Raw genomic sequence first — 26,718 nt, 5'->3', positions numbered from 1 at the left:
AGTTAGACATTGTAGAGAGAAAGTTTAACTTCTAAATTGAGCTTATCCAGGGTCAGGCAACAATGTCTTATTTCCCATTGATTTTGGTAGGCCAGATTAGAGTTTACTGTGTTCTCAGTGTGTGAATATTTGCCCCACAGTTAGCGACGTGCAGTCAGTCTGAAGGAAGAGTGGCAAGTGTAAAACATTCATCATAGTAGCACAAGAATATTGAAATGAAAATATTACATACTGGAATGCTGAGTAATCAAAGTGAACATTAATTGCTATGTGAGCAGAAATTCAGTGTTAAGTCTCCTTACCAGAGTGGCATTATAAACAACTTTTACTTAATGATGCTTTAAATAATATTGCATGTATTTTACACTTCATTAGTATAGTTTTACCTGCTGCATTTCTGTAAACTTGGGCATTTGAAAGTGAATCATTCATTTTAACTCTAAGAATTCTCATACAGTGCTGAACTTAAGGCAGTGCTACCCCCACTGCATTTGGCAACCCATCCATTACGGCTGGAATAGCTTGTGCATCCTGTTTCTAGCCTCATCTTTCCTGGGATTAATAGGAGAATAAACAGGACGTGCAGTGCAGCTCAGATTGGATGTTTAGTGGGAGCAACTCGCCTTTGGGAGGTTGTCTTTCCCAGGGATACACCTTACTGCAGTCTAGTGCTCATGAGATAAAGCCAGTGTGATTGCAGATGATAGGATAATTCTGTGTTTGGGGGTGGTTTCCGGGTTTGGGAGGGTTGGAACAATTCACCCATCCTACAGTCTCTTCCAAGGGGCCCTTCTGAAAGATGGCCTCGAGGAACCGGTCACATATTGGATGAAATTGTCTTTTGAGCATTTTTTGTATATTTCTTGTATATGTTCTTCGGCATAGTAGGCTGGAGTTTTCATCTCTCTGGTTGAGCATGATCTAATCTTCAAGTAGTCCCACTATGGCAAAATCTTCAACTTCATATGATTGATGACATCCCTATAGATATAAAATAGCAATAAAAATGGTATTTTAGAAAAAATAATGGATCTAAAGTAGCTTCTCAGACTAAGATGGAAAAGATGTAGAAAAGCAAACAGTCAAAATGAGAAGGGTATGAATTCCTGACGGCATTTAACAGATGCATGGGAATGTGGATTTGCATTTATGTTATTTACAATTACTTCCTACAGTATCCCAAATTATGGTCCCTTTCTCATGAAAAGGGCAAATATGAGACAAATATTTAGAGGAGAGTTTGGTACTAGTTCCTTACTCTATCTAAGTTTGAATATGCTTGTTTATAACTTTGTGAACCTAAATTGCTAGATGTTTATTCTTAGGGCATCCCACATTTTGGTTTTCAGCAGTGCTACTTTTACTCATTTCAGATGCTTTCAGAACTTTTACTCAATAATCTCTGTCTCCTAACAGTGTTATTGGTATAAGACAGTGTGTTTTGAAGAGCCACAGAAAATAAGTATTAACGTTTTTAATCCTTGATGTTAATTTAATCTTTGCCCTATTATAAAATTTAAATTGATTGAAGTCTATTTATTAGCTTTTGTGAGTTTTCAGGATGCCTGCTTGAGCTGTGGACAATTCCTTTCTACTTCAGAAAAGATTTTGTTAAAGCCTTAGGTATTCAGTTTTGACAATTTCTATTATTTTGATATTATTTTATCCAAATTACTCCACATTGTTATCTTGTGAGGGATTGTGAGGGATCAGAATGTTGAAATGTCTGACCTATCTCTTCTGTAGTATTTAGTGACAGTAATTTTCACAACCCTGATTGAATGTATGTCAGTTTTACTTTTTAAATTACGCTAATCTACTATGCCTTTCATTCTGTATCTGTTTTGTTGTTAAATAGTCTGTTGTAGACATAACAGTGTATGAGACACAGACAAAAATAATCATGTTAAACGATTGGCTGCCATTCTTAGTAATAAGCTAATGTCACCTCTGTGAAATAAATCTCTTCCAGCTGCTCTGCTAGCACCTACCAGAAAGTGGGGTGCTTTAAGTCTGCTTCTCCAATTAAAAAGGAGCCTCTCAAAGTTAAGACTTCTGTCTCTATCCAATTCCAGTACGGTGTCTATCCAGTAGGAAAGACTCGGCCAAAATGACCTAGTCCAAACTGGTAACTGTAAAGCCTTCTACAGACCAAATCTACTTTGGATTGTAAGTACAATGAAATACTTGTGGTTGAGGTACATTGGCAAATAAAAGGCACACAGTTGCTGTGCAAACACTTCCTTGAGTGAGGCTGACCAATAGTCGGTGAGATAGAACGTATTTTACTTGCTTGGTATATGCATTAGACTTTATCAGGCTAAAGTAATCTTTACAGAAATATAGGAATCTCCTTACTGTTTAAATATTTTAAAGAAGATTAATATTAAAAATCAAAACATGAGGTTATCTGATATTCCAGTTTCCACCAAAATCAACAGCTTTTGCCAGTAATGCCCGAAATGCTCCCTGGAACTTTTAAATTGATTAGATGCCTTATTCAAAAAAAAAAAAAAGGCAGAGAAATGTCAGAAAGGACTTTACTTGGTCCATTGTTGCAAACATGCTAGGTGCACTAACATTTCCAGATTACGTGATCTCCTTTCATCGGCTATGCTCCAAAATAAGTAACTGCTGTAGAGAATAGAAATGGTAGTTTAGATGACAAAAGTACTCTATAATACCTTCAATATTTTTTTTTTTCTGGGAGCATCTCAGTATTTCTTTGACTAGGATGACATGTTTATGCTTACAAGGTTGGAATTTTGCTCCCTTTTTTATTTCCAGAGTACGTTTGATTCATATAAAATTATATATTTGATTTACGTGAAAATATAAATAAAATTCAATAATTCAATACAAATAAAAAAATCCTACTGTATGGACTGGAAAACATTTTCTCAAATACTGAGCTGTATAATGCCTTTATGTTGTTCCTTTAGAAAGTATTCAACTTTCTGTAGAGTATAAACAATCTAGGCTGGAAGGACAAACCAATAAAAGAGTAGGATAAATAGACAGCTATAAATCCTTTTATATCAGAGTATACAAATGAAAAATAATTAATGTAGAAAGAACTCAGATTCAGAATCTTTTAATAAATATCTTAACTTGTATGTTGTCAGACAGGACTGCTGATAAAACAAGAAAAATCAAATTGCTGAAACTTAAGTAGAAGATAGTGTTAGTTTCATAAACTTTTAGATTGCGTTAGAGGTATCCGTAGTTATCAGCAGATGACATAAAAAATTTCCTCTGAACAGTAGCATTAACCAGCAAAAATTAGTCATTTGAAAATGGTATCCAGGATGGTCTGATTAGAATTACGGCTAAGTTAATCGGAATCATTTTGCCACAAGAATTCTTTTCCAGGAGAATGTATCAATGTTATCAGCAGGCACAAATGGATAAAGCCTGAACATAGCAGCTGCCACTGGCACAGTTACACCCGTAGAGAGATGGTGGGCAGCAGAAATAATTCCAAAAAGAAACTAACAGAAAGATGGCTTTGGAGGGTTAAGAGGCAGTAAACAGCATCCTTAGGTTTGCATAGCTGTGTGAAACATTATAGCACCTGAGTGAAGAGTGGAGGGGACAATGATAAGCTGCGTCAGTTGCAAGAAAGTGAACAAAAGCTACAGAAGATTGTCTCAGACTTCCAAGCCAGCAGCGCTTTAGTGAGCATGGTTTCATTAGAGGGGAGGATAAATGAAGGCAGTAGTTGGTGAAGCAGGTAAAGTTAGAGGGTTTTTTTTGCTCTTGGGGGTTCTATTTTGTTCTGTTTTTTTGAACAAGGGGAAAATAGCCTATTTTTTAGGCAAAAGAAAAAGAGAGAGCAAGCTTTGAGACTTAATAGCAGATAATCTATGATAAAAACAGGGTAAAGAAAATGAAGTTGCAAGTGGCAAGTGGCAAACTTGAAAAATGGCTCAGGTCCCCAAAGAGTGTATCAGAGTAGGAGATGGTATGGAAAATGCATATAAGTACTTATTAGAAAGGAAGAAGTTTAATGGTGCATGGTATATTTTTTGTTCTCCCGCCCAGAGTGAAATGCTAGACTATCGGAGAGACACAATTCCATTTTCTTTTAAACGTTTCTTCCAGTGCTACAAGGGCAAGGGAGAGAGCTGCGTCCACAGAAATTGTCCTTATACACATCATCTGAGTCTTCTGTAGCCACTCCAGATATGAGAATTGAAGAAATGGAAGAAAATGTATTGACAAAGACAACTTGTGGTTTTCCTATGAGTTATATGATTTGACTCTTTCAGAAAGCAGTTTATCTCTTTTTCTGTGCTACCTGTGTACCGTAAAAGGTAGTAAGTTTAAGTCTTTAGAGGGGTCATTTTCCCTAATTTATCCTGTGGGATAAAATACGTAGCTGCATTATGGTACTTTAAAAAAGGTAACAGGCTAATTTAAATACCTAGTATGTTGTTTTTGCTTTTTTCCAAGTTAGTTTCTCTTAATTCTGATTAACCGTTTGTTATTATGTTAAACAAGGCATCGCTTTGAAGTGCGCTGAACCATGAGATCTTGTTATTTTCTTTAATGTGTCACCTTTTCTCCTTATAATCATAGTGGAAGTTAAATACAAGCTTATCAAGAGCAGTGGACCCATGGATGATTTTGCTGACTGTTCCATGTACCACTGTCTCCTGGAGAGCTATAATAATTGTATGTTTGTTGTTATTTCCTTTCCTTTTTCTGACTGAACTTTAATTTTTCTCTAATTCTATTTTTCCCCTTTAAGAAGGGTTTTGAAACAAAATATATGTAGTAGACACAAAGGCAGATGTACCTAACATTACTTAGCTGTTTTGCTTTTGATTTTTTTCAGCAATTAATGGAACAGTAGGCATCTGAAAAGCTACAGAACTGCAAATGAAGTGAAAATGTGTAGAGAAAATGTAATTATTCAAATTAAAATTTGTTAGAACCTGCAACTAAACTTAGTAATCAAACAGAACGAAGTGTTCAGCTTCTAAGGAAAGTATTCTTACACACTGTTCATGTAGGTCACATCAGCACTTAGGAAGAACCTGAAATACTGTGAAGTTTCAAGTAGCAACATCAGGCATTGTACCAGTAATTTATATCAGTAATGCTATAAACTAGTCATGCTGTCACAGAGAAAAAGGCAAATAGCAATTCTAGCAATTTAGCAGATCTCAGTGAGGTAGAACATCTGCAACACTAAAGAATCATCTTCTAAGTCACGCTATTTTTATATTTGTAATTTTGAAAATCTCACAATGAAATACTGTAGGAATAGACAAATAATTATGCAGCTACTTCTCCTTCCCTGAAAACAAATTCAGTCATATCAACCTGGTAAGAATGTTCCTTTGAATTTGCAATATTTCTTATGTTCTACCCCCAGTATACTATGCTTTTCATACACTTAAGATTCCGCCTTCAGAATACATCTGTAATTTAGAATTGTAAAATTATTATTAAAAGGGGAGGGATATTGTGTAGTCTTATTACATGCATATTACTCTTATTCAATTATTAAATTGAATATTATTTTAATATGATCTATTCAGTGTTCAGCATTGTAATACTAACACATTCATGATACCACAGCTCAGGCATATTAAGTTTACAGTTTTAAAATAATATTATTCTTTAGCTGAACCACAGAGAATAATTGTGGATTCAAGCTGTCTGATGTATAGGTGGTGTGATTCCTTGTATCCATATTCACTTTCCTCCCTAAATCATTTCAGTTTAAAATATCTAAAGCCACATATGGCAACACATATCTGGATATTTTGGGTTGTGTGAATTTTACAACACTGCACCTAGCTCTAAAGTTCCTATCACGCCAGGGCGCTTTAGTTGAAGCCTTAATTTCAAAACGAAACAAAACAAAAAATCTTTCGGAAATATACAGATGGTACATACTCAGAAAAATTCAGAATGTTTTAGCCAGCTTTCAAACGAAGTCCTTAACATTCCCCTGAAAATACAGTCTCTCTGGAAACCTGCTGTCTTCATAGCTTCAGTAGTTTTCTTCAGAAGTGTGGTTGTGATGCATCTTAATTTCAGTTTCTTTTCTAGCAGATAGAACAACTGTTTTATGTTCAGTGCCTTTTAAGCTGTCTGCTTTCTGTTAAATTTACAGGAAGCAAATTAGGATAGACCTCTTTTCTTCCATAAACATCAGATTAAGATGGGCTTTATCGCTCTGGTTTGCTTGTGGATTTTTTTGTTTTTTATTTTTTGTTTGTTTTTTGCATTATTTTTGAGATTAAAGTGAAACCGAATATTTCTTAACAATCAGGTTTAGTCTTGGAAGAGGACTTGGATGAAAAGAAAAAAACTAGGAAAGTAAAATAACTAATAAAATAACCAATTCCAGAAAGAATGGATCTGTATATTGATGTACACTGGATGAGAATTGTGAGAAAGATAGGGATCTGAGAAATATGAGTGAACATCAGAGGTAGAGCCTCTGTACTGTAGCAAAGTTCTAGAAAAAATGCAGCATGAAGTTACTGGAAGAGAAAAATGAGAGTCTGTGAAGCAAGATTTGTCACTTCAGCTCTTCATTCAAAATACGACACAGGAAGACTTGGCTTTGATTCATCCTGATTTACTCCATATTTGTTTGGTTAGTTCTAGCTTTTGATAAAGTGAGAACACGAAAACATTTTGTATATTTTAGAAATGAAACATTAACAGCAAAGAGTAAAAGGATTTAGGGACATTTCTGTGTTTCTCTGCACAAAAGTATTTCTTGGAATTTGAGAGAAAATATATGTAGTCTAGAGAAAAACGGTCATGCTTCGCAATATTAACTCCCCCCTTGGCAACAAGATATTTCTTTCCTGGCAGGATGAAAACCATGATAAACATGGAATTTTGTAAACACTTTGTTCACTGATCATACATGAAGCCTACCATTTAGGACTTTTAAAAAATAAAATCTAGTACTTTGAATTAAAGTAAATGTTAGCATATATTTTAGATGGCCAAAGAACCAAAGAAAAAGGAAAGCTTTACAGGTAATATGATTGCAAGAAAGCTGAGAGTACCTACGTGTCTGTAACTTCTCATCCAAAACATGATCCTATAGGCCACTCTTCAGGGTTTGACCTGAATATAAATGCATATACAGAATTTCTTTTTTTCCAGATTGATGCAGCATAGTTAAAATATCTGAGGGACTTAGACAGGATATCCTAGCATGGACTAACTAGGTCTCTCTGTGCACAGAGCTGTTTCTTTTCCCCTGTAATTAGAGACTAATGAGCATGCCCTTTAGATGATATTTTAGCTCACAGATAATTTTATAAATATTTCAACTTAGTTATAATTAGATAAATTGGACTTATTTAATTAGTAACGCAATCAGTGAGCATAGTTTAATAAACTCTTATCACATTAAAAATACAGTGATAATGCATGTTAATAGCCAGTAAGTAGATATTTTAACAAACAATTCCACACTTTGACAAGCCATTTGAATCTTATTAGAAGGCTTTGCCATTACCCTTATTTTAACCATTGCTGTTACTCATAAATTTGCATGTTCGCTGAAAATCTCTGAGAATTTCTCTTGACTGATTTTCAACCAAAATATTCGACTGTTTCTAAGAAGGTTTGGGACAATTAGATGTTTTGCTCACACTTTAGACTTTTCTTTGAATAATCATTTTCAAATTTGAAGTGGGAAGTTGACAAGTGAGAGTGGGAGCTTTGTGTGCGCAATATTCCTTTTTCTGTCTCTCGAGAAACCTGTCTAAATTACAAAATTTTGAATGCCAGCTTTGGAACACAGAGTAGCAATGTATGCCAAGGATCCCATGAACTTCTAGGGTTGAGTGACATTTTGTGCATCTGTAACTCTGGACTGCTAAAGCTGATGGAGTTTGAAACAAGAAGCCTGGTGAAATGTTGAAATTTGGACTCTGTCAGCAATGGACTCTGAGTAAGAGCCAGAATTTAGAGTACAGAGTTAAGTATTTATATGTGTATGTCTGAAAGAGAAATTATTAGTATCAAAAGTTTACAACAGGCTATATAACACGTTTGCAACAGACTATTATTCTATTTTTACAAATTTTTCTTCTATTTTTAAAATGCCTCAGTGATTATAAATTGAGGATAAGCTAGGAAAAGAAGGAATAATATGGGAAGGAGTAATATAACCATATTACTTTATGTATCTTTAATTATGTATCTTTACCCCTGTAGTAAGTCAAGACTTAAAAAACATATCAAATGTAAAAAATATAAAGAGAGTATTTAGAGACTGTTTTGGTTTTTACAGAATTTATTTTCTTCTAGGAATATTGAATTATTGATTTGGAAAAGAGATGCATTATTTTAGAACAAAAAGGACTAGGAGTATTATTATTAATACCTTTCTCAATCTTCAATTTACTGGAAATAGTATGTTTCAAGTAAGGATATCATAGGGTTTTGTCATTTAGCATGAATTAAGCTTTACATTCTCATTTAAAGATATAACCTGCTAGTTTACCTGTTTGCAAAACCTTTATAAGAAGATGTTAAGGTATATATTTACCAAACTGAGTAGGTGCCTAAAAATTCAGATTCAGTCTGATTTAGAAAGTACGTAGGTGCTTAGAAGGAATTTCAAAAGCTTCTAGGCAGCATGTGTCTCAAAAGCCTCTAAGAACGTATGAAAGCCAAGACAGGTAGGTGTCTAGTTTAAATAATCCCAGTGGGCATCCATCTGCATCTTTCTGTGCCTTAATATGTTTTCTAGACTGTCCCAAAAAGATTGCATACCTAAGTGACCTGACTTCAGGCTTTTCTTTTTATGTTGTTGGACTGTACAATGATGAAGAAAACAGGCAAGAGCTATAGAGGTGAACAGGAGAAAAACTACATACAGATTTTTGTTTTGTCATGTAAATTGCTTTTTCTACTTCATAGCCTTATGAACAATGTATCATCAATTCTCTTTTAACCACAAAAGATTTTCTTTGGTTAGGGTCTTGGTTCAATAAGCATGTGTCCTTTGGTTCTACAGTCAAAATGATAGTTGCATGCCTTTGTGGCTAGCATTTTTTAATGTTTTATTTTTAAACAATAGCGCTTATCTGCTGAAAATCATTTTACACAAACACCTATTGTTCAAGTCGATGATGGACATGATTGACAGGTTGGTATCGATTTAGGAAAGGTGAATTGATGCTGAAAGGAAATTAAGGCATGTTTAGACCTGTGGATGACACTTCATAACTAAATTTGCAGGTTAATTTTTAATTTCTGAAGCCTGAATTAATCAAAAATGTGGCATCTTGGCATTATGTTTAGCTGGTTATTTTCAGTTTGAAATTCTGTATTGTAATTGCTTGTGCCTTCTGAGTTGCCCTTTGTAAAGAATTATATACTGGCATAATCATTTCTAAATTATGTTTACCACGTTAATGTCATTAACTCTGATGATATTTTCACCTACATTTTAAACCAATTTAAGGTGACACCATTGCAAAAAAAAAAGCAATACCAACCATTCCCTGATATTGGCCGCTTGCTTCTACCAGTCCTTTCCTCTCTTCCTTGTTCTGTATCACTGTATCAGGTAACACTCTGTGCAGCACTGGATCTGGAACATAACCAGATTACGGTTTACCTCCCCCCCCCCCCTTGTTTTTTTCTTCACCTGATTAGGGACAGGAATCACCAATCCAGTTAAAGCGTATTGTAGTTTTTTACATATTTTACTTGAGAAACTCAACTCTGAGGCCATAATTTCACATAGAGATTTGCTTCAAAATATGGTAAAAGCAAAATTTTGACCAAGAGAACATATGTAGGCTTTATGAAATAGAGATAAAGTGAGAAGATAGGGAGTATGGATGAGCAAAATGGCATGAAAATGGTAAACGTTCAGTATTGAGTATTAGTAAAGAGATCATCTGTGCAGTGCTCATAGGGATCATGTTTTAAAAGTGGGGAGGAAGCAGAGATCTCTGGTGATGGACAAATTTGGAGTTCTGTGGGAGATTTCTACTAGTAAAAGGCACAATGAAGGAAAGAAGTATTAACACTTCCATCTCCTTTTCAGCAGCTTTCTTTGTGGTATTATAGCAGAAAATCCTTTTCTCAGAGGCCCTGTTGATTTTATCATAAAAAATCTTTTACTGTACATTGATGGTCACCTGAAAAATAGACAGGAAAGGAAGAACTGCAAGCTTTGTTTGTAAGGACATGTACATTTGAGAGGATATTTCAAATTCTCTTCTCTCAGACATTTTATTTGTTAGTATTGTAATTGCTATGTTTCTCTGCTCGACCAATGGATGTTTGTTTGGTATGGTGGTAGTCCAGAAGGCTGTGGTGCACAGCTTCCAATTGGGAGACAGATTAAAGGGATAAGATTTGGGAACTCTCCTATGCCTACTGATATCCCCAATTTCACCTGCACTAGATCACATCTTCTCCTCTTCTGTACACTGGGAAGTTTGGTTAGAATGAAGCAAACAAATATGAAAGAGTTGAGGGGTTAGAATTAAGGAGTAGGGCCTCTTATTCTCTCCTCTCTATCTCATTGGCTAGCATCAGAATCATTATCCATAAGGACAATTGGTACTAATAACAAAAAACTATCATGTTAACTTTTTTCTGTATATGGACTTTTATATTCAAAGTAAATTTTTGTAGCATATGCACTAATCAGCTGAAGCTGAATTAAACTGTTCATTGACATATTTTTTTATTTGCATGCCCTGTTTAGTTTTAAATGCACAAAAAAGTCATGGACCTCTAAAGAGCTCTCATTATCCAGATAAGGTAAAATTAAAGGTGACAGTTACCTTTCAGAGATGAAACGTTTTTCACAGTTGCATAATTATTAGTTATTAGTTTAGCTTACTAAATGCTCAGCATTAAATGTGACAAGTGTTCTAGAAAGCATTTCTTGAAGTGTCATATGCCTCAACACATCAAAATTTCTATAAGACTTTAATTTACATCCAATTCACACTCCATCCTACATTGTGAGGTTAGGTTTATACTGTAGAAAAGGTTGTGTTGACGTATCTGACCTAACGTCAAGCTTGCAATATCAAGGACTGACTGCAATATTGCTGTAACTTAAAACACAGAATGTGTATTAATACTCACTGGGGACCCACGTATATGTGCTGGCAACTGACTTTCATACGGTTGGGGTGTGTCATCTGTGCCTAGCTGCCCGCTATACATAAGACAAAGGAAAGGAACAGCTAAGGGGACTATCTGCAGAATTGCACTGGAAGGCACTAGTGCATGAGATGCTGTCCCTTACTTGCCTGGGAAATCTTGTATATCCTTATTAGCTTTAGTTTGTTCAAAGCCAACTCAGATATTCCTAGCAAGGTAGGAAAAAATAGTATCTTGTTATTGAGATAGCATTCTCATAAAGGGACAGAACTAAGTCTGTGAAAAAAGGTCAGTAGTTCACAAGCTGGGAAATGCCAAATTTAATGTTGCACAAGCACTGTTTGAATTTCTTCTTGGGTACACATATAATACAATCTTTACTTGCTCTGCCACTCACTCACTCTTTCACAGGACTCTTCCCTCACTTAATACACAAAATGGACATTCCTCTCACATATCTAAACAATAATTTGGTTTCTCTCCATTCTTCAATACAGTCTTTTGTCTTTTATTATGCAGTAGGCATGCAGTTGAATTAAATTCCTCATCTGTTTTAATGTCTTTCTTCCCTGTAGTATTTGAGAGGTCTGCAAACAGCCACTCTTTTACACAGTCTCGTCACAATCCCTCTGCATGGTATGGTAGTGCTATTTCACAGAGGACTGTGCTGCAGATAAATGAAAGCCACAATTATTCATGAGTCCAATTAAAGAATGAGTTTCTTTTCACATTTCATATTGCAAAGCAGTTTATATGGTCAATTCCTGTTAGTTTTAGTTGGAACTAAAAATATTTAGCATGTTCCCAAATCAGATCTCAGGACTGGAAGAGCTCAAATAACCACAAATACAGACTCAATACCACACAGAAGAGATTTAAGTAAGTTATCTAGGATCCTTGGACCAGCAAGAGCATAATTTTCCCTTTTCTTTCATGCAGTCTCCTTGCTTCATTCAGTACACATCTTTCAATCTCTCCAGCAAGTCAAAAAGATTTATGCAAGCAATAGTTTCTTGACCCTACTTCATTCCCAGAGCTATCCTTATTTATTTATTCCTTATTTATTTATTTATCCTTATTTGTACTATCCTTAGTTATACTTCCTTATTCAAAGAGCTGGAAGTCATCTGGTCCACCCAGTTCCTCTGGGCAAGATAAACTACAAGGTGTCATTCTTTGATAGACTTGCCTAATTCTAGTTGTAAAGATTCCAGTGGTTAAGATTCAATGAACTTCTCAAGTAGTATTTTAATGCTTCACTCTCCTTATTATTAGAAAGTCTTCCCAGTATATAACTTGAAACTTTTTTGCAGCAGTACAAGCCAGTTATTTCTTGTAGCATTCACCTTGATATTCTTTTTGGATGCCTTTCAGAAACCTCTTACATACTTGACAGTTATTACGTGAGTCGTCTTTTCTAAAGACCGAGCATCCCCCCTCCTCCAGTCTCTTCTCAGCGATTGTATGTTCTAGGCCTCTGAACGTTCATTTTACTCTTCTTTGGACTCTTTCCAATTAGTTCATGTCTTGCTTGAAACATTGTCTCAAGGCTGGACATAGCGCTCTATTTTAAGCCCTGCCAGAGCTGCCTGCAATTATTTTACATGTCTTGTAGGCTGCAGTCCTGTTTATATATCCTAGTATGGCATTTTTTGTACAGACCATGCAATTGTTGACAAAGATTTTTTTTTTTCTTTCTGGAACTAATGCCTTACCAGGTGTTCAATAGCTTGTATTTTTAAGGTGATTATTATGTCTTCCTAAGAGTGGAATGTAGCAATTTTCTGTATTGGATTACACTATTTTTTAGCCTGTTCCTATAAAATAAGAATATTGTGATTATATTCCTATGATCCAAAATTATTCTAGCTTCTTGCATGTTTAATACAGTATCTTTTATTTCATCTTCTGGCCATTAATGAAAATATGAATTAGTTCTAGGATTGTGATATACCCTTGCAGAAGTCCACTCAGTGCAGCCTTCCTTTCTAACTGTGAGCTATTGATAGCTACTCTCCGAGGATCATTTTCAATTAGCTTTGCAGTCATCTTAAAATATGAGCACACAAAAAGCATGCTTGCCAATATGCCTCACAAGGTTGTAATATTGTAAGAGAGCAGATGAGCCTTGATAAAATCAAGGTACTTGCAATCCATTACACCTCAATTTTCTAGAAGCTCTTCCTTAAAATGAAATAGATTTGTTATGGTTTATCTGATTAACGACATGTAGTGTGGTGGATCTCCTTTCTTCTAAGTGCTTGCAAGTTATTTGAGTAGTTGTTTCTGTATTTCTCAGGAATTGAATTTAAAACTGATTTTTCCATGATTTCTGAGATCTAATTTTCCTTCCTTTTGTATTTTTTTCATTCATTCTAGTCTAGCAGTACGTTTTCTATCCTTCACAAGTTCTCAGTGACTAAGTTTGTTCAGTTCAAGTGTACAAGGACGTAAAATGAAGTGCCTCTAATTTGAAAACTTCTAGATTATATAAATATTCTGTGAACCATGCTTTCCTCACTCAGTATAGAGATTTTTACCTCTATATAAATGGTATTCATACTGACATGTTACTTCTTTCTGTAGAGGATTCCTGCATTTTTGCAGTCATCAAAAAGCTTTCCCACGTCAGGAGAAGGTTTAATCAGTTTAATCCCCAGACATTCAAGGTTTTTGGATGACATGCATACTGTCATTCACATTTGAAAAACTAGGTCAGTTCGTCACAGGAGGATGATTTTAGCGTTTTCTAAAGGTAAACATATATACATGGAAATGCATGATATTTACCTGGAACTTTGTTTACAAATACAAGGGAAGTTGGAATTATTTTGCAGGGGCAAAAGGAATAAATACATTGTGTTCTGTCTTTGTATTTATGACAGTCAGACACACACAATAACTGTTTTTTCCTTAAATTTTCACTTTTTTCATTATGTTGCCATGGATCCTTTTTTTTTCCACTCCGTTTTAGGGAGAAAGTAGGCTCTTTATCCATGCAGAATATACAGAGATCAGTTTCCAGCTGCTGGCAGATAGCAACTTTGGAATGGAAAGTGACAGAGTTTAAAGAAATGTATTACTGTCATGTAATCATTCTCTCTCTAACAGTAGTTATGAGAACAGAGCTCATGTATACCAAAATAACATATACCGTAGTAATTGGTCCAGAAATATAACTATTCTCATCTTTACTGGAATAGCAGTAAAGCTGCCTGAGTCATGTCTAAAGATGACATATATTCTTTGATGTACTTCCCACAGATTTTAATTGCCTGTCTGTAGTTCACTAAATAACTATTTAAGGCAAGTGTTGAAGAATGTTGGATCCATTTGAAACTAAACAAGTTTTCAAGGAGGCAGAATATAAGTATACAAATTGAATTTTTCTGTGGGAAGCTCGATAGTACAGAAACAAGGAACTTTTCATCCTGGAATATGTTGCCAAGAGGCTCTGACATGGTAGATATTTTTTGTCTATATAAAAATGCTTTTTAAGCACTGTGCATCGTGTTGCTCTGAAGTCAAAACGACCTATTCTTCTCTATTAAAACAAAATATGCAGGAATTCAAACAGTTGAAACTTCTCAGAATCAAACATACAAATGAGACATGGTGAAACTCCAGTGTAGAAAGCTGGTATGCTAAGAGGAAAATGGAGTCAAGGGCAGAAGATGAAAAGCTAGAAATGTATATTCGGAAGTAAAATGATATTTTTTTGCAATAAGATGTAGTAAAAATTCCATAAAAGGGATTGGGGTCAAAGTAGCACAAGCAATTAATAAAGAATTTATAAAACCCAGATCAGTAAGGACTATTATGCAATCCAACAGATAAGTTCCTTGAAAATATCATGATTTATTTTCCTCATATAAAAAAGTCACTAATAAAAGCAAATAAATTCTAGATATTTTATTGCTTTACCAAACATTATAATTAACAGTTTTGTTCATGTATTTTTCTGCCATTTAAAGTATTCAAATATTTTTTCCCCGAAAGGAATGATTTTGTCACTGTTCTTACTACTTCTTCTCCTGTGTACTACCACTTTTCATCATGTCCACATTCCACAAATTTCTTTTGCTATGGAATTTTTCAGATATGTTAATTGCTTTGCTGCCAGTTTATTGAGACTACTGTTGAGGGAGATCTGATCTGCCTTTATTTAGCTGAGCTGTCTTTGCAACTTCCTGATGCACTGTTAATATGAGGAACAAGGACAAGACATTTGAACCAGAAATTATCTTCCCAGTATCATTAGCCATCTGTTAGAACAGCCTGTTGACTCCTTTCTAGCTCATGCACCCTGTTTTTGCTTTGTTATTCGAGAAGTGGAATCCAACTCTGCTGCCTGGCTGTCCATAAAATAATTTCAGTGAGTGTAAAATTCTAGCATAGTTGTGAATGGGAATACTGATTTGGAAGTGTTATGTACTGGTTTCACACTCACTAACCCAGGTATCAGTGCCTGTGGCAGGTGTCAGGCATTGAGTAAAGTGTTTCTTAAGATTTAATAGGGCAATGTTACTTGCAAATGCAATTGGTTAGACACCTTTAAAGAAAAATAAATCTAAGGGGCTAAGCTCACACCTCATACCAGTTATGGTAGCTGGAGCGATTCTGAAGTATTTTACTTTTTTTACTTACTCTTTTATTCTTAATAGCTACAATGTATGCTCCCACCCTTAACTTGTTAGGAGAGAGAAAGACTCGAAGCACTATTTGAAATCAACTTTAGTGTTTGCCAGAAATCCTGATAATTGTATAATGGAGTTATATTAAACTGGAGATAGATACCCAAACAGAAGATGAGTCAGGGGATGTTAGGCAGAAGTTCTGGTGAGATTGTTTTTCTGAAGTTGCATGATGCATAACAAATCACTTTCATCATATTTTTGTCACTTGGACTGGTTTTCTGAGTCTTTTTTTTTTTTTTTTTTTTTTAAGTTTTAGGTCCTCCATGACCTGGCTAATGAGCTATCTTCCATTCTTTTAGGAAAATGTGTTCTCCATAATCATCTTCCTCCTTTCATGTTCTATAAAAGCTCTCTTTAGGTTCATAGGTTTTTCCTCTTAGGTTTTTTTTGTTTGTATTTTTTTCTGCGATCACACTGGTGAAGCATCCTACAGGTAGATTTATTCCCTAATACCAAGAATGTTTCTTTATGAAGACAAGTATAGCTCTTCAGTAAGACAAACAATGTTTACAGCACTGTTGTTTTCTATGTATGTAATCTTTGACCATGTTTTTTCATATCCTTGGAGCAGTAATTCCGTTTCCTGGTTATAGTTATTTAATTTTTATATGTTTTCTGAATCAGAGCTATAAATATACAGATCAAAACCAGGCAAATTATTCTGTTTTTGTGCGAGAAGATTGTGTGAAATTGCATCAGCTATAGCTTTCTAGTTTGATATTGTTTTTTACTAGGTTACTATTTTCTTAAAGGTACAAATTAAGTAATAGATCCTACACCCTGTTAATTGATTCCTATCAATAATGAATACTGATGCTTTGTTTGTTTGCTCATATAATACAAATAAAACCAATGCAATCTGATTCCATTTGATATGCTTACTCAAATCAGTCTAACAATGCATATGTATTCATACTTGAATTGATCCTGAAACTGCAGCCAAGTTAGGGAAGAAGAACTTTTTACCTTCATCTAATCTGATTCCTCCTCTTAATAAAAAGGTAGTGTACACTGCAGAACTTTTTCCTAGCATGTATATCTGTAAAGATTTAAGCACCTTATGAAACATTCCTTCAAAATACTTAATGAACTATAATTTGTATTATAAAAGATGTTTACGTTAATGGTAGTCGTTCTCTCTCCTACAGTGCAAATTAGACTATCAAGCCTGTGTCTCGGGAAAAATGATCTCGGTGAAATGCGAAGGACGTTGCCCCTGCCCTTCTGACAAATCCACAAATGCAAGCAAAAATGATAGGAGAGGTGAGTGATGGTGATTTGTGTAGTATTTTTGATAGATTGTTTTTAAAAAGAAATAAGATTTTGTTCATAAAGGAATACAGTCATCACAAACACTGATTATGCTTGAAGAAAACCACTTTTATTTTATTCAAAATTATTTTCTTTGCCTTGGCTTCTGAAATTGTGCCTACAGTAATGCACCAGTGTATTTTTCAAATATGGATATTTTACTATGAGTCATTGCTGTTCTATTATTATTCTTTAAGACTCCTCAAGATGCTTACAGCTGTACTTAAGACACAGAAAAATGTGTTTTTGCTCCTCTGTGTTTTCAGTTTAATGTGCAAGAAAAAGAAGTGTGATGAAAAACAGAAAACAAAAAAAACCCTTTAGTGATGCTAATTGGAGTAGCAGTTGCACTTTAACTATGGAACTGTATGTAGAGGCTGTCAGAGAAAAGTGAGTTCTTTGTTTGAGAAGTGGATGGGAGTAAATTAGCTTCTTTTTGGACAATGAGTAATGTGTGAGATTAGGCTCCTGGAAAGCGTGGTTGCCCTGCACTGCTTCTTACCAAGTGATGCAGTTGAAAGAAAAGATTTGTGGCTAAGCTTATTTATATATCAGTGACTCCCCGGTGAGTTTGGAAGGTTGTTGTTAAGCAGAACAAGCAGATCCCTTCTTTGAGGCTCCTGAGTAGATAGTCATCGTAGTATGAGGTTCTAGGCCATCTTTATAATATGAACCTGAATTAGACAAAAATAGCATGACTGAGCTCTGCATTTTGGTATTCCTTTAAACAGAACTTTAGATGTCTTTTTTTCTCCTTCCTGCATAGTCACACCTGTGATGACCAAGCCAAAATCTTTATTTTCAAATAAAAAAAAAAATACCAGAATTAGTTTTTGAAGGTTTTTTTCTTCCTACAGCAACCCTCTAAAGATAGAAGAAACCAGTGCTTACACTCCCGGCTTACGTCGTGTTAGTATTTTATTATGTTAATCTGTTAATCTATTAAATTTCATGCACTATCCCATAGTTATTGTGTAAGACAATCCATATCATTTCCATTATAAACTGTAGTAGCTGTCAAAACTATTTTTTCTTCTAGATTAAAAAATGAATTAACTAATTCTGAACACTGAAATCAGAGAATCACTGTGAACATCAGGCTATGTGCAGGCATACAAACCAGTTAAAAATTGCTCTGGGAAATTTTTAAGGCATTAGTTTACGATTTCATGTAGCAGCTGTAATCATAACTTGAAAAAAAAATCTATCACCTGCTTACATTACTAACCCAAATGGAAAAAAACTGTGGAAGAGCCGGCCTTACATAGTTGATGCTGCCCCTTTGATAAGACATAGAGTACAGCACTAATGTAGTTACATTTATCACCAGTAACAATTTCTGCATCTGCAACATAGATGTGGGGGTGTTTGCTTAACAGTCGGCACAAAGTGAAATTAAGAGAAGCGTCTGAGGAGCATCTCTGTGAACAGTAGGCCTATTATTCTCCAGTGTTCATTTTTTTAATGTGGCATCACCCTCAGTTTTTAACAAAATGAAACAAAATTAGCACTTTCTCTGCTGGAAGCAGTTTCACCTGTTTCATCCTAGTGTGTATTTTTTTCAAGGACAAGCTAGTTCTGATACTCTAGCATGTAAACGTTGACAACAATCTACAGATAAATTTTATTGACTTCAACAAAATGGAATTACTTTTAATGAGTACTCCTAGGGATGAACTGTTCCTGATGATTTTTACTATCAAGGGATCAAGATTACTTGTGCTTAGTTATGTAAAAGAGAAAGAAAAAAGAGCCTATATGAGCATGGGAATTAACACTAATCCTGTCCTGGCAGATTGTCAGAGCAAGCAAAATACAGGTTTTTTCCAGCTACTGGATTTTACTGGAACATTGAAATTTGAATGTCATCTTTACAAAGCCAAAGGCCAGGAGACATGTGAAATATAAAAGTGAACTAAGTGTCATTACTGAATTTTCAGCCATTATTGTAACAGAATACCAGTTTTATTATAACTTATATGTGAGAACCCAATTACCTTTTTTTAAACTGAATTCCGTTAAGTGTTCTAGGCTGTGCATGCATATGTGAATTACTTTGAAATTTGACATAGCCGAAGAGGTCCGGAGTAAGATTTCAATGATAATTTGGGTGATGCATTCTTAAAACACGTATCCTAGCCAAAGCAACTTTTCATTTGTTCAGATTGACAGGTTCCACAAATTTTTTTTTGGTGTATCTAAGGAGCAAGATACGTCTGTGAACTTTCCCAAAGTAGTTTTAGTGTGTAACTCCCTACTCCTTTGGGAAGGAAAATTAAACCGTTATTCAGAAAAACAGGTTTGCTTCTCAGAATGTGCTTGAGCCTAATCATAAATGCATAGGAAACCCTTGATTGGAAGGGAACTCTGGATTATCTAATCCATCCTTCTGCTCAATGCATGAGACAAGTGGGCATTGCAGTTTTTGTGAAAGCTCGTTTGCTAGTGTTACATCCAGTAACACTGAGCCTGTCCTATATGCAGGTTCTGTCAGTTTGAATCTAAAAATTAAAGTGCTAGAAAGCTTGGCCTAGAACTAGAAGTACAAGTTGGGGAGAGGAGGGAGAAAAAAGGGCACAATAAAATAAAAACATCTTACAGAAATCTTCCTTTGTCATACTTTGGTATTGTTTTTAATTTACAGAAAATAATCTGAGTTTCATATAAACTACAGCACACACTCCAGTAGTTTTTAAAAGCAAAACAAAAGAAAAGAAAAGCAAACAGTGTACAGGCATAAAGGAGTAGGTAAATGGGGAGACGGCTTGAAGGCAGTGTTGGAGGGAAGTATTACTCAGAGTTAGAGATAAATGAGGATGGGCAGTATGGAAGAGAGGGTTGGGTTAGTCAGTTAAATAGAAGCAGACTAAGAAAGAAGTGTAAAATAGGGAAAGAACAAGACACCACTAGTTACAGAGGTGTTAATTAAGAGACGATTGAGAAAACGCTTAGAGGTTCCAATCTTCTTTTCTGGACATATGCGCTATCCTGTTTTTGCCCTACTCTTCTTTTCAAACATGTGCCAGAATCTGGGCCATAGAGATCATACTGGCTGTTTAGAGCCTGTTTTTCTGTGGTTACATGGGACCAGAGACTAGGAAGGCTTCTGTGACAATGTGTGTTTCACAAGATGGGGAAAAATTCTGTCACCTTGGCAGTGTTTGGGCATTTTTTGCTGCAAATATTAGTCATCCTTCTGCTCTGAGGCAGTCTGAGCCCTGTGTTCTTTGTCCGTTGTAGAAGATGCTGTGCTAGTTGTGCTCTTCAATATGGTATATAAAAACAAATATGCATGATGCACAGTGTAGGCTTACCAACTAAATGCAGAAGTTCACATTTTTGGAGATGCTTTTAGAACTTGAATTAGCGTCACTGTGTAATTTTGCTGAAAATGCTGTGTTGATATGAAGGGGCCACCTCAGATTTATCTGAGAAATACTTTGCCCTGCAGGTAATTTTTTCTAAGTTCTATCTGATAGCCTTCTATGATGGAATGACATGCTGGGTAGATGAGGGGAGAGCAGTGGATGTTGTCTTTCTGGACTTCAGCAAGGCTTTTGACACTGTCTCCCATCACATCCTCCGAGGTAAGCTCAGGAAGTGTGGGCTAGACGAGTGGACGGTGAGGTGGCTTGAGAACTGGCTGGATGGCAGAGCTCAGAGGGTTGTGGTGAATGGCGCAGAGTCAAGTTGGAGGCCTGTGGCTAGCGGTGTCCCCCAGGGTCAGTCCTGGGTCCAGTCTTGTTCAGTATATTCATCAATGACCTGGAGGAATGGACAGAGTGCACCCTCAGCAAGTTTGCTGATGATACTAAACTGGGAGGAGAGGCTAACACACCAGGAGGCTGTGCTGCCATTCAGAGGGACCTGGACAGGCTGGAGAGGTGGGCGGAGAGGAACCTCCTGAAGGTCAACAAAGGCAAGTGCAAGGTCCTGCACCTAGGCAGGAATAATCCCATGCAGCAGTACAGGCTGGGGGCTGACCTGCTGGAAAGTAGCTCTGCCGAGAAGGACCTGGCAGTCCTGGTGGACAAGAAGTTAAGCATGAGCCAGCAGTGTGCCCTTGTGGCCAAGAAGGCCAATGGTCTCCTGGGGTGCATTGGGCAGAGCGTTGCCAGCAGGTCGAGGGAGGTGATCCTGCCCCTCTCCTCAGCCCTGGGGAGGCCTCACCTGGAATACTGTGTCCAGTTCTGGGCTCCCCAGTACAAGAGAGACATGGCACTCCTGGAGAGAGTCCAGCGGAGGGCTACCAAGATGATTAGAGAGCTGGAGCATCTCTCCTATGAAGAAAGACTGCAAGAGCTGGGCCTGTTCAGTCTGGAGAAGAGAAGATTGAGAGGCGATCTCATCAACGTGTACAAGTATCTGAAGGGGGAGTGTCAAGAGGATGAGGCCAGCCTCTTCTCCGTGGTGCCCAGCAACAGGACAAGAGGCAACGGGCAGAAACTGAACCACAGGAAGTTCCATCTGAACGTGAGAAAAAACTTCTTGACTGTGAGGGTGACAGAGCATTGGAACAGGTTGCCCAGAGAGGTAGTGGAGTCTCCTTCGCTGGAGATATTCAAAAGCTGTCTGGACGTGATCCTGGGCAATATGCTCTAGAGGGCCCTGTCTGAGCAGGGAGGTTGGACTAGATGATCTCCAGAGGTCCCATCCAACCTAAACGATTCTGTGATTCTGTGATTATGTGATAACAGAATATACTTAAAGTTTGAGTTCCTTGGTGCTCCTGGTGAGTGTCTAGGTTGGAGTGGGCATGACAGATTTTTTTGGAATTTACTGGGCAAAAGTATGTGCTCTGGAGGGTGTATGTGGTCCTTGCTTCTGGAGATGTCAATACACATGGACAATACAGATCTCCAAAATTTCAGTAAATAAAACCCCTCAGGACATATGCTAAAATAGCTGGGAATTATTTACTACTCAGCTGAAGATAATATACTAAATGCTCAAAAGTGTCTAAGTATTAGAAATATGATCTTATTGTAGATACATGGAACAGGTGCTGTATGACAAAAAAGAGTCAGATGCACCTTATTAATTTATTTTGTAGTTGCTCTAGGAAAAATATATTCAGTGAAAATGTTAACCCTTTTAACTTAGAGAAACTAGCTAAAATTCTCGGTCTCATAGTCTATTCTAATTAGGAAAAGAAAACGATGATGGAGTCGGATGTTTTTTATGCAGTTATACTAATTTGTAAGGATGTACAAGGTCCTGCTATCTTTAACAGTTGCCTCCGCAAACTTAGTCTGCTTTGTAATCTGGCAACTCAGACAGCCTATCCTCCCACCCATCCATACCTACCCGGAAAGCAACCACCAGACCAATCCTGCTTCTGCTTCTCTTCCGGGTAAGAAGTGTGCTTAGCTGTCTAAATAGATATTCAGCTATCTAAAATGAAGAGATATGCAGACATACTACTTGCAGTCCACTTTCATCCATTCTGTAACTGTCATGGCCAAGACAGGGTAAACAACAACCCACGGAGGCAGAGCCTCTGGATTTATGCTGGGATTCATTTAAGAACTGCTGAGATCAGAGCTTTTGCCCTAATTGATTTCACCTTACAGAGATACTCACTTGTGGGAGCCCAGTGCTATGCTGACTAGGTCTCAGCTTCCCTTCCGAGCAGAGAGATTGCTGGAAGGTCAGGCAGAAAGACGTGTCGATTCCTGCTGTGCCACTGCTCACAGTTACCAGTCTCGGGTATTAGTTGTCAAGGTCCCTTGGCATCTCTCTGGTCTCTAGCATCTTTCATCACTTCCAGGGATCTTTCTTTCAGGCAGAGGCGTTATCATCTTCGCTTAGGGAGAGCCCTTTTTCTTTGCAGAATCCTCTTCCTCCTTCCAGGATGCATCTTCATGGCTCTCAGCCCTCTGTTTTCCCCATCTAATAGTCAACGTGCAGAAGCACAATGCATGATCAACCTCCTAATTGGGAGTTGCATCTCATGTCTCTTTATTAAAAGGAGGAACCAGGACATGCCACTTCTGCTTTGTCCGGGTGTTATCAAAATTTACAACAGCCCATATCAGTTACAGCTAGCAAGTAGCAGGCTTATGCTTGAGGGTTCAAAAGTTCAATTTCAGACATTTACCCATACAGCCACACAGTTATCTGCGGACTGTCAGTGTTCACAATTTAAGCTATTTTTTCATCTACCGCAATAACACTTTTTTTTGATGTTTCAGTGACGTTTATTAAGTAACGTACAATTCACCAACCTCCATCTATTATTTCACTAATTTACACTGTATTACAAAGATTTTTGGCAATTAGCTATTTTGACTTCACTTAAATCATGTTTCTGTTCAGCCAAGTAGAGATTAAAATATCAACAGCAAAATTTCTTCAGAAAAAATTAAATGAGTTCATAATGGACTAGTAGAAGTAAAGGAGATAATACTTTGCTATCAGAATGTTTTCTTGGCTTAGTAACAGATTTTCATGTTATTTAGTAACCTATTTCCTTCAAAAAAGTGGTTTTTTAGAATCAAAATATTGTTTTACTACTGAATGTTGTTATTGTTTGACCCTTTTTACTAATTTTAACTCGGTCTAGTTTTTCAACAACATGAATATTAAGTGACAGTAACTTCCTTATTCATTTCCTTCTGATTTCCAAGTCCAATACAGAATTGTGTTTGATTTGTTTGATTTGTTTGATTTGTAGGCTCTGAAGCCTATAAATAGACCTGCAAACAAGACAAATTTTTGTAGCATAAATACATATTGCCAACATCAGGTTCCTGAAAGAAAAAAAAAAATTGAATTGTATAGTTTGATTGAAGGGATTGGGGAGGAGAATCCTGATAAGTTCATTAAAAATGACTTTGGTATAGGCATTTTATTATCCTGGTAGAAAAAAACAATTCATTTTGTAATTCCAGGTTGTTAATTTTGGAGTAGAAAGGAGCCACAACCAAAAACTGAACAAACTATAGCGGCAAATGATGTTTCTGCTTAGCAAGGATAATGACGGTTTACAGGGCTTAATATTTTATTATACTGGTTAATGTATTTAACATCAAAAAAAGTTCATACACTTAGGATGAGAAATATTTTAATGCACATCATTAGTGATCATTGCAATTGCCTAACAAACTAGGCAATGCTTTGGCACAATCCCAAAGCATTTCGTCTGTCTTTCTAATTTATTTAATGTTACTTTTGTTATTTTGATTTTTTTAGATGAATTGCAAAATGTGTCTCTTTACAGTAGAGTACTCGTATCCTTAAGAAAGTGTTTACAAGTGTTCAAGTGTTTACTTGAACAATAGGAAATGACACACTGACTTGAAACCTATTACATTTTGTATATTTTGAGTATATATTCACGCAATCCTCATTTAGGAGATAATGCATGTTGCTTTGTAACTTGTATTATATGTGATGTAATTCAAAAGTTGTTGTGAAACAGTTTAACGAATGAAGATATGCTTAGCAATATGTTTTTAACAAAAGCTTCTAGATGTAGAGTGGAAAGTTCTGGTTTTTTCCTCTCTCTTTCATTCAGCATGAATGAAAAAGGAAGACAAAAAAAAAAGCTGTAGTAAAAATTATAGAAATCATTCCTGTCTACTTTGGTAATTGTTCATCTTTGTTCAGTGACTTTGGCAGTTCTAATTATAGTGGAATTACTTTGGTTATATGTCTGACCCACTGTACAGTCTTATGCTGTATTAACCTCTCCCATCAATTGTAGTCAGCTGTCATTTTCTGCAAATCTTATATGAGTAGTTGATAATATACAGATGGAAAAATAATCCTGAATATCACTTTAGGATATCCTAGAGGGAATACAGTATATTGGTAAGTCTAATTAAAAGCTCAGTAGGTGTGAACACTTGACCACCTGCTTCACCAAGTCAGAATTTGATTTTTAGAGTTCCTGGCTCATTAAGCCATATTCAGTTAGAAGAAAGATAAGAAAAAGAGGGAAAAATCAGTATATTTCATAATTACTAAGAAATTTATTTTTGCATCAAATCGATTTAAAAAACAGGAGTCTTTACTTCTCTGTATACATCATATTTAGGCCAAGTATTAAAAAAATTATTTTTATTTATTTATTTATTTATTTAGCAAAATACATATACTTCTTAGTTTGTATCTTGGAGGATCTACTAGGCCAACTTTATTAAAAAGGTTTTGTTAATTTCGAAGAGGAAATGAATGCTAACAGCAAAATTCTTGGAACTTTTAATAACCAAAAAATATTAGTTTGAGGTGTTACAAATAAAAAGCTGGGCAAGTGAAAGTCATTTTATACTGTTGTTTAATAGTCATGGTATAGATCAAGACCTATGTTGTCTGCTTTTTCTTCGTAAAGAAATAAGAAGCTGATCTGTGAAACAGAAGTGTTAAAGTGTTAGAAATAAAGATAAACAATTTTAGCTGCATTTACTTCTTATCTATCATTTAAAGTAGTATATATGAAGTATATATTTATGCTTGCAAATGGTATAAAACTTTATGTTCTCTGACTGACTAGAGGAGCAATTCTGGCTTGGTTTGTATTGAGACTGGTTGAGTCAGGGTATGACAGTGATGAGCCAGGATTTGGATACATTCATAGTCTTTTGTTCTCACCTGGGCCAAATATCTAGGGTATGCCTATTTTTTTCATCATGGCATCCTAATTTGGGACATTTTGCAATTCAGATGGCAAAATCCCAGTACGTCAATGTAAATAAATATGCCCCGTGAAGATACACGTGGCATTTCTTCGTTTACAGGAAGATCATCACTAAATATGTTTTGAATGGCAGAGCAGCGTAGGAGCTGACAACTCTTAGGTGTGGACAAAGACCTTTCAAAGGTTCCTGAGGAACAATAGTCTATTGTCAGTTGGATTGTATTTGATCTCTTGGAATTTGCACGTACAGTGTAAAAGTTTAGTTCTCCTTAAATCCAAAAAGTTTGTAAACCAGGGATCTAGACAGAGTGCCTATGTTCTGTGTCCCTTTTGAACTACCTCAGCACTCTGATAAATGTGTGTCATGAAACGTTCAGGATTCTAGTCTCCCAAACAGTCTAGATAGCGATTTGGCTGATGTGTGTCACAGCCTTCTTTTGGATTATATCTTTGGATTTATTTTTCATGGGAACAAGGTTAGGATTCTGCTCCAGTATAGAGTCATCATGAAGCTGAGATATGCACTCATATCCAAAAGCTCAGAATCAATTGGAGGTCCTGCAGTTCAGCTATAATTTATAGAAAAAAATATAAACTTGTGGGAAAAATATGAAATACCCATTTTCATTAGCTACTGAAATAGAATAATTTGCTCTAAATTCTATTTGAGTGAGTGTCTAATAAATCTTTTAGTAAAAGGTCACTTGATATTTTCACTAGAAGAACAAAGATAGACTTATATTTGCAAGAGAAAAGAGTTCTCTTTATCTAATCATCCGGGGAGGACAGTATAGGTAAATCTAGGATGCTGCTTTAAATGTCATGCTCTTTCAATCTAAACTTTTTCCAGAGAAAAATAAAAGGGCAATGTTGCATGCTGAAAATATTTTCAGATAGTGTATTTGAAAGACTTTAATCACAGCATGGGCACCCTCTCAGCTA

At 36.0% G+C, this 26,718-nt stretch overlaps 1 protein-coding gene across 5 annotated transcripts in view; it reads left to right on the top strand.

Annotated features, from left to right (window-relative positions):
- The window catches only part of SPOCK3 (SPARC (osteonectin), cwcv and kazal like domains proteoglycan 3), a 501,844-nt gene that overhangs the window by 419,412 nt on the left and 55,714 nt on the right, over window positions 1-26,718 (top strand). For all 5 annotated transcript variants that reach the window (XM_068942432.1, XM_068942433.1, XM_068942431.1 and 2 more), the window contains one exon: window positions 16,973-17,087. In XM_068942432.1, the coding sequence (XP_068798533.1) occupies window positions 16,973-17,087 (115 nt within the window). The remainder of the gene's footprint in view (window positions 1-16,972; window positions 17,088-26,718) is intronic.

Source organism: Struthio camelus, chromosome 4 (assembly GCF_040807025.1).
Source record: "Struthio camelus isolate bStrCam1 chromosome 4, bStrCam1.hap1, whole genome shotgun sequence".
NCBI classification, from domain to species: Eukaryota; Metazoa; Chordata; class Aves; order Struthioniformes; family Struthionidae; genus Struthio; species Struthio camelus.
The sequence above is the reverse complement of the archived record's forward strand: the minus strand, read 5'-3'. Positions and strand labels throughout refer to the sequence as shown.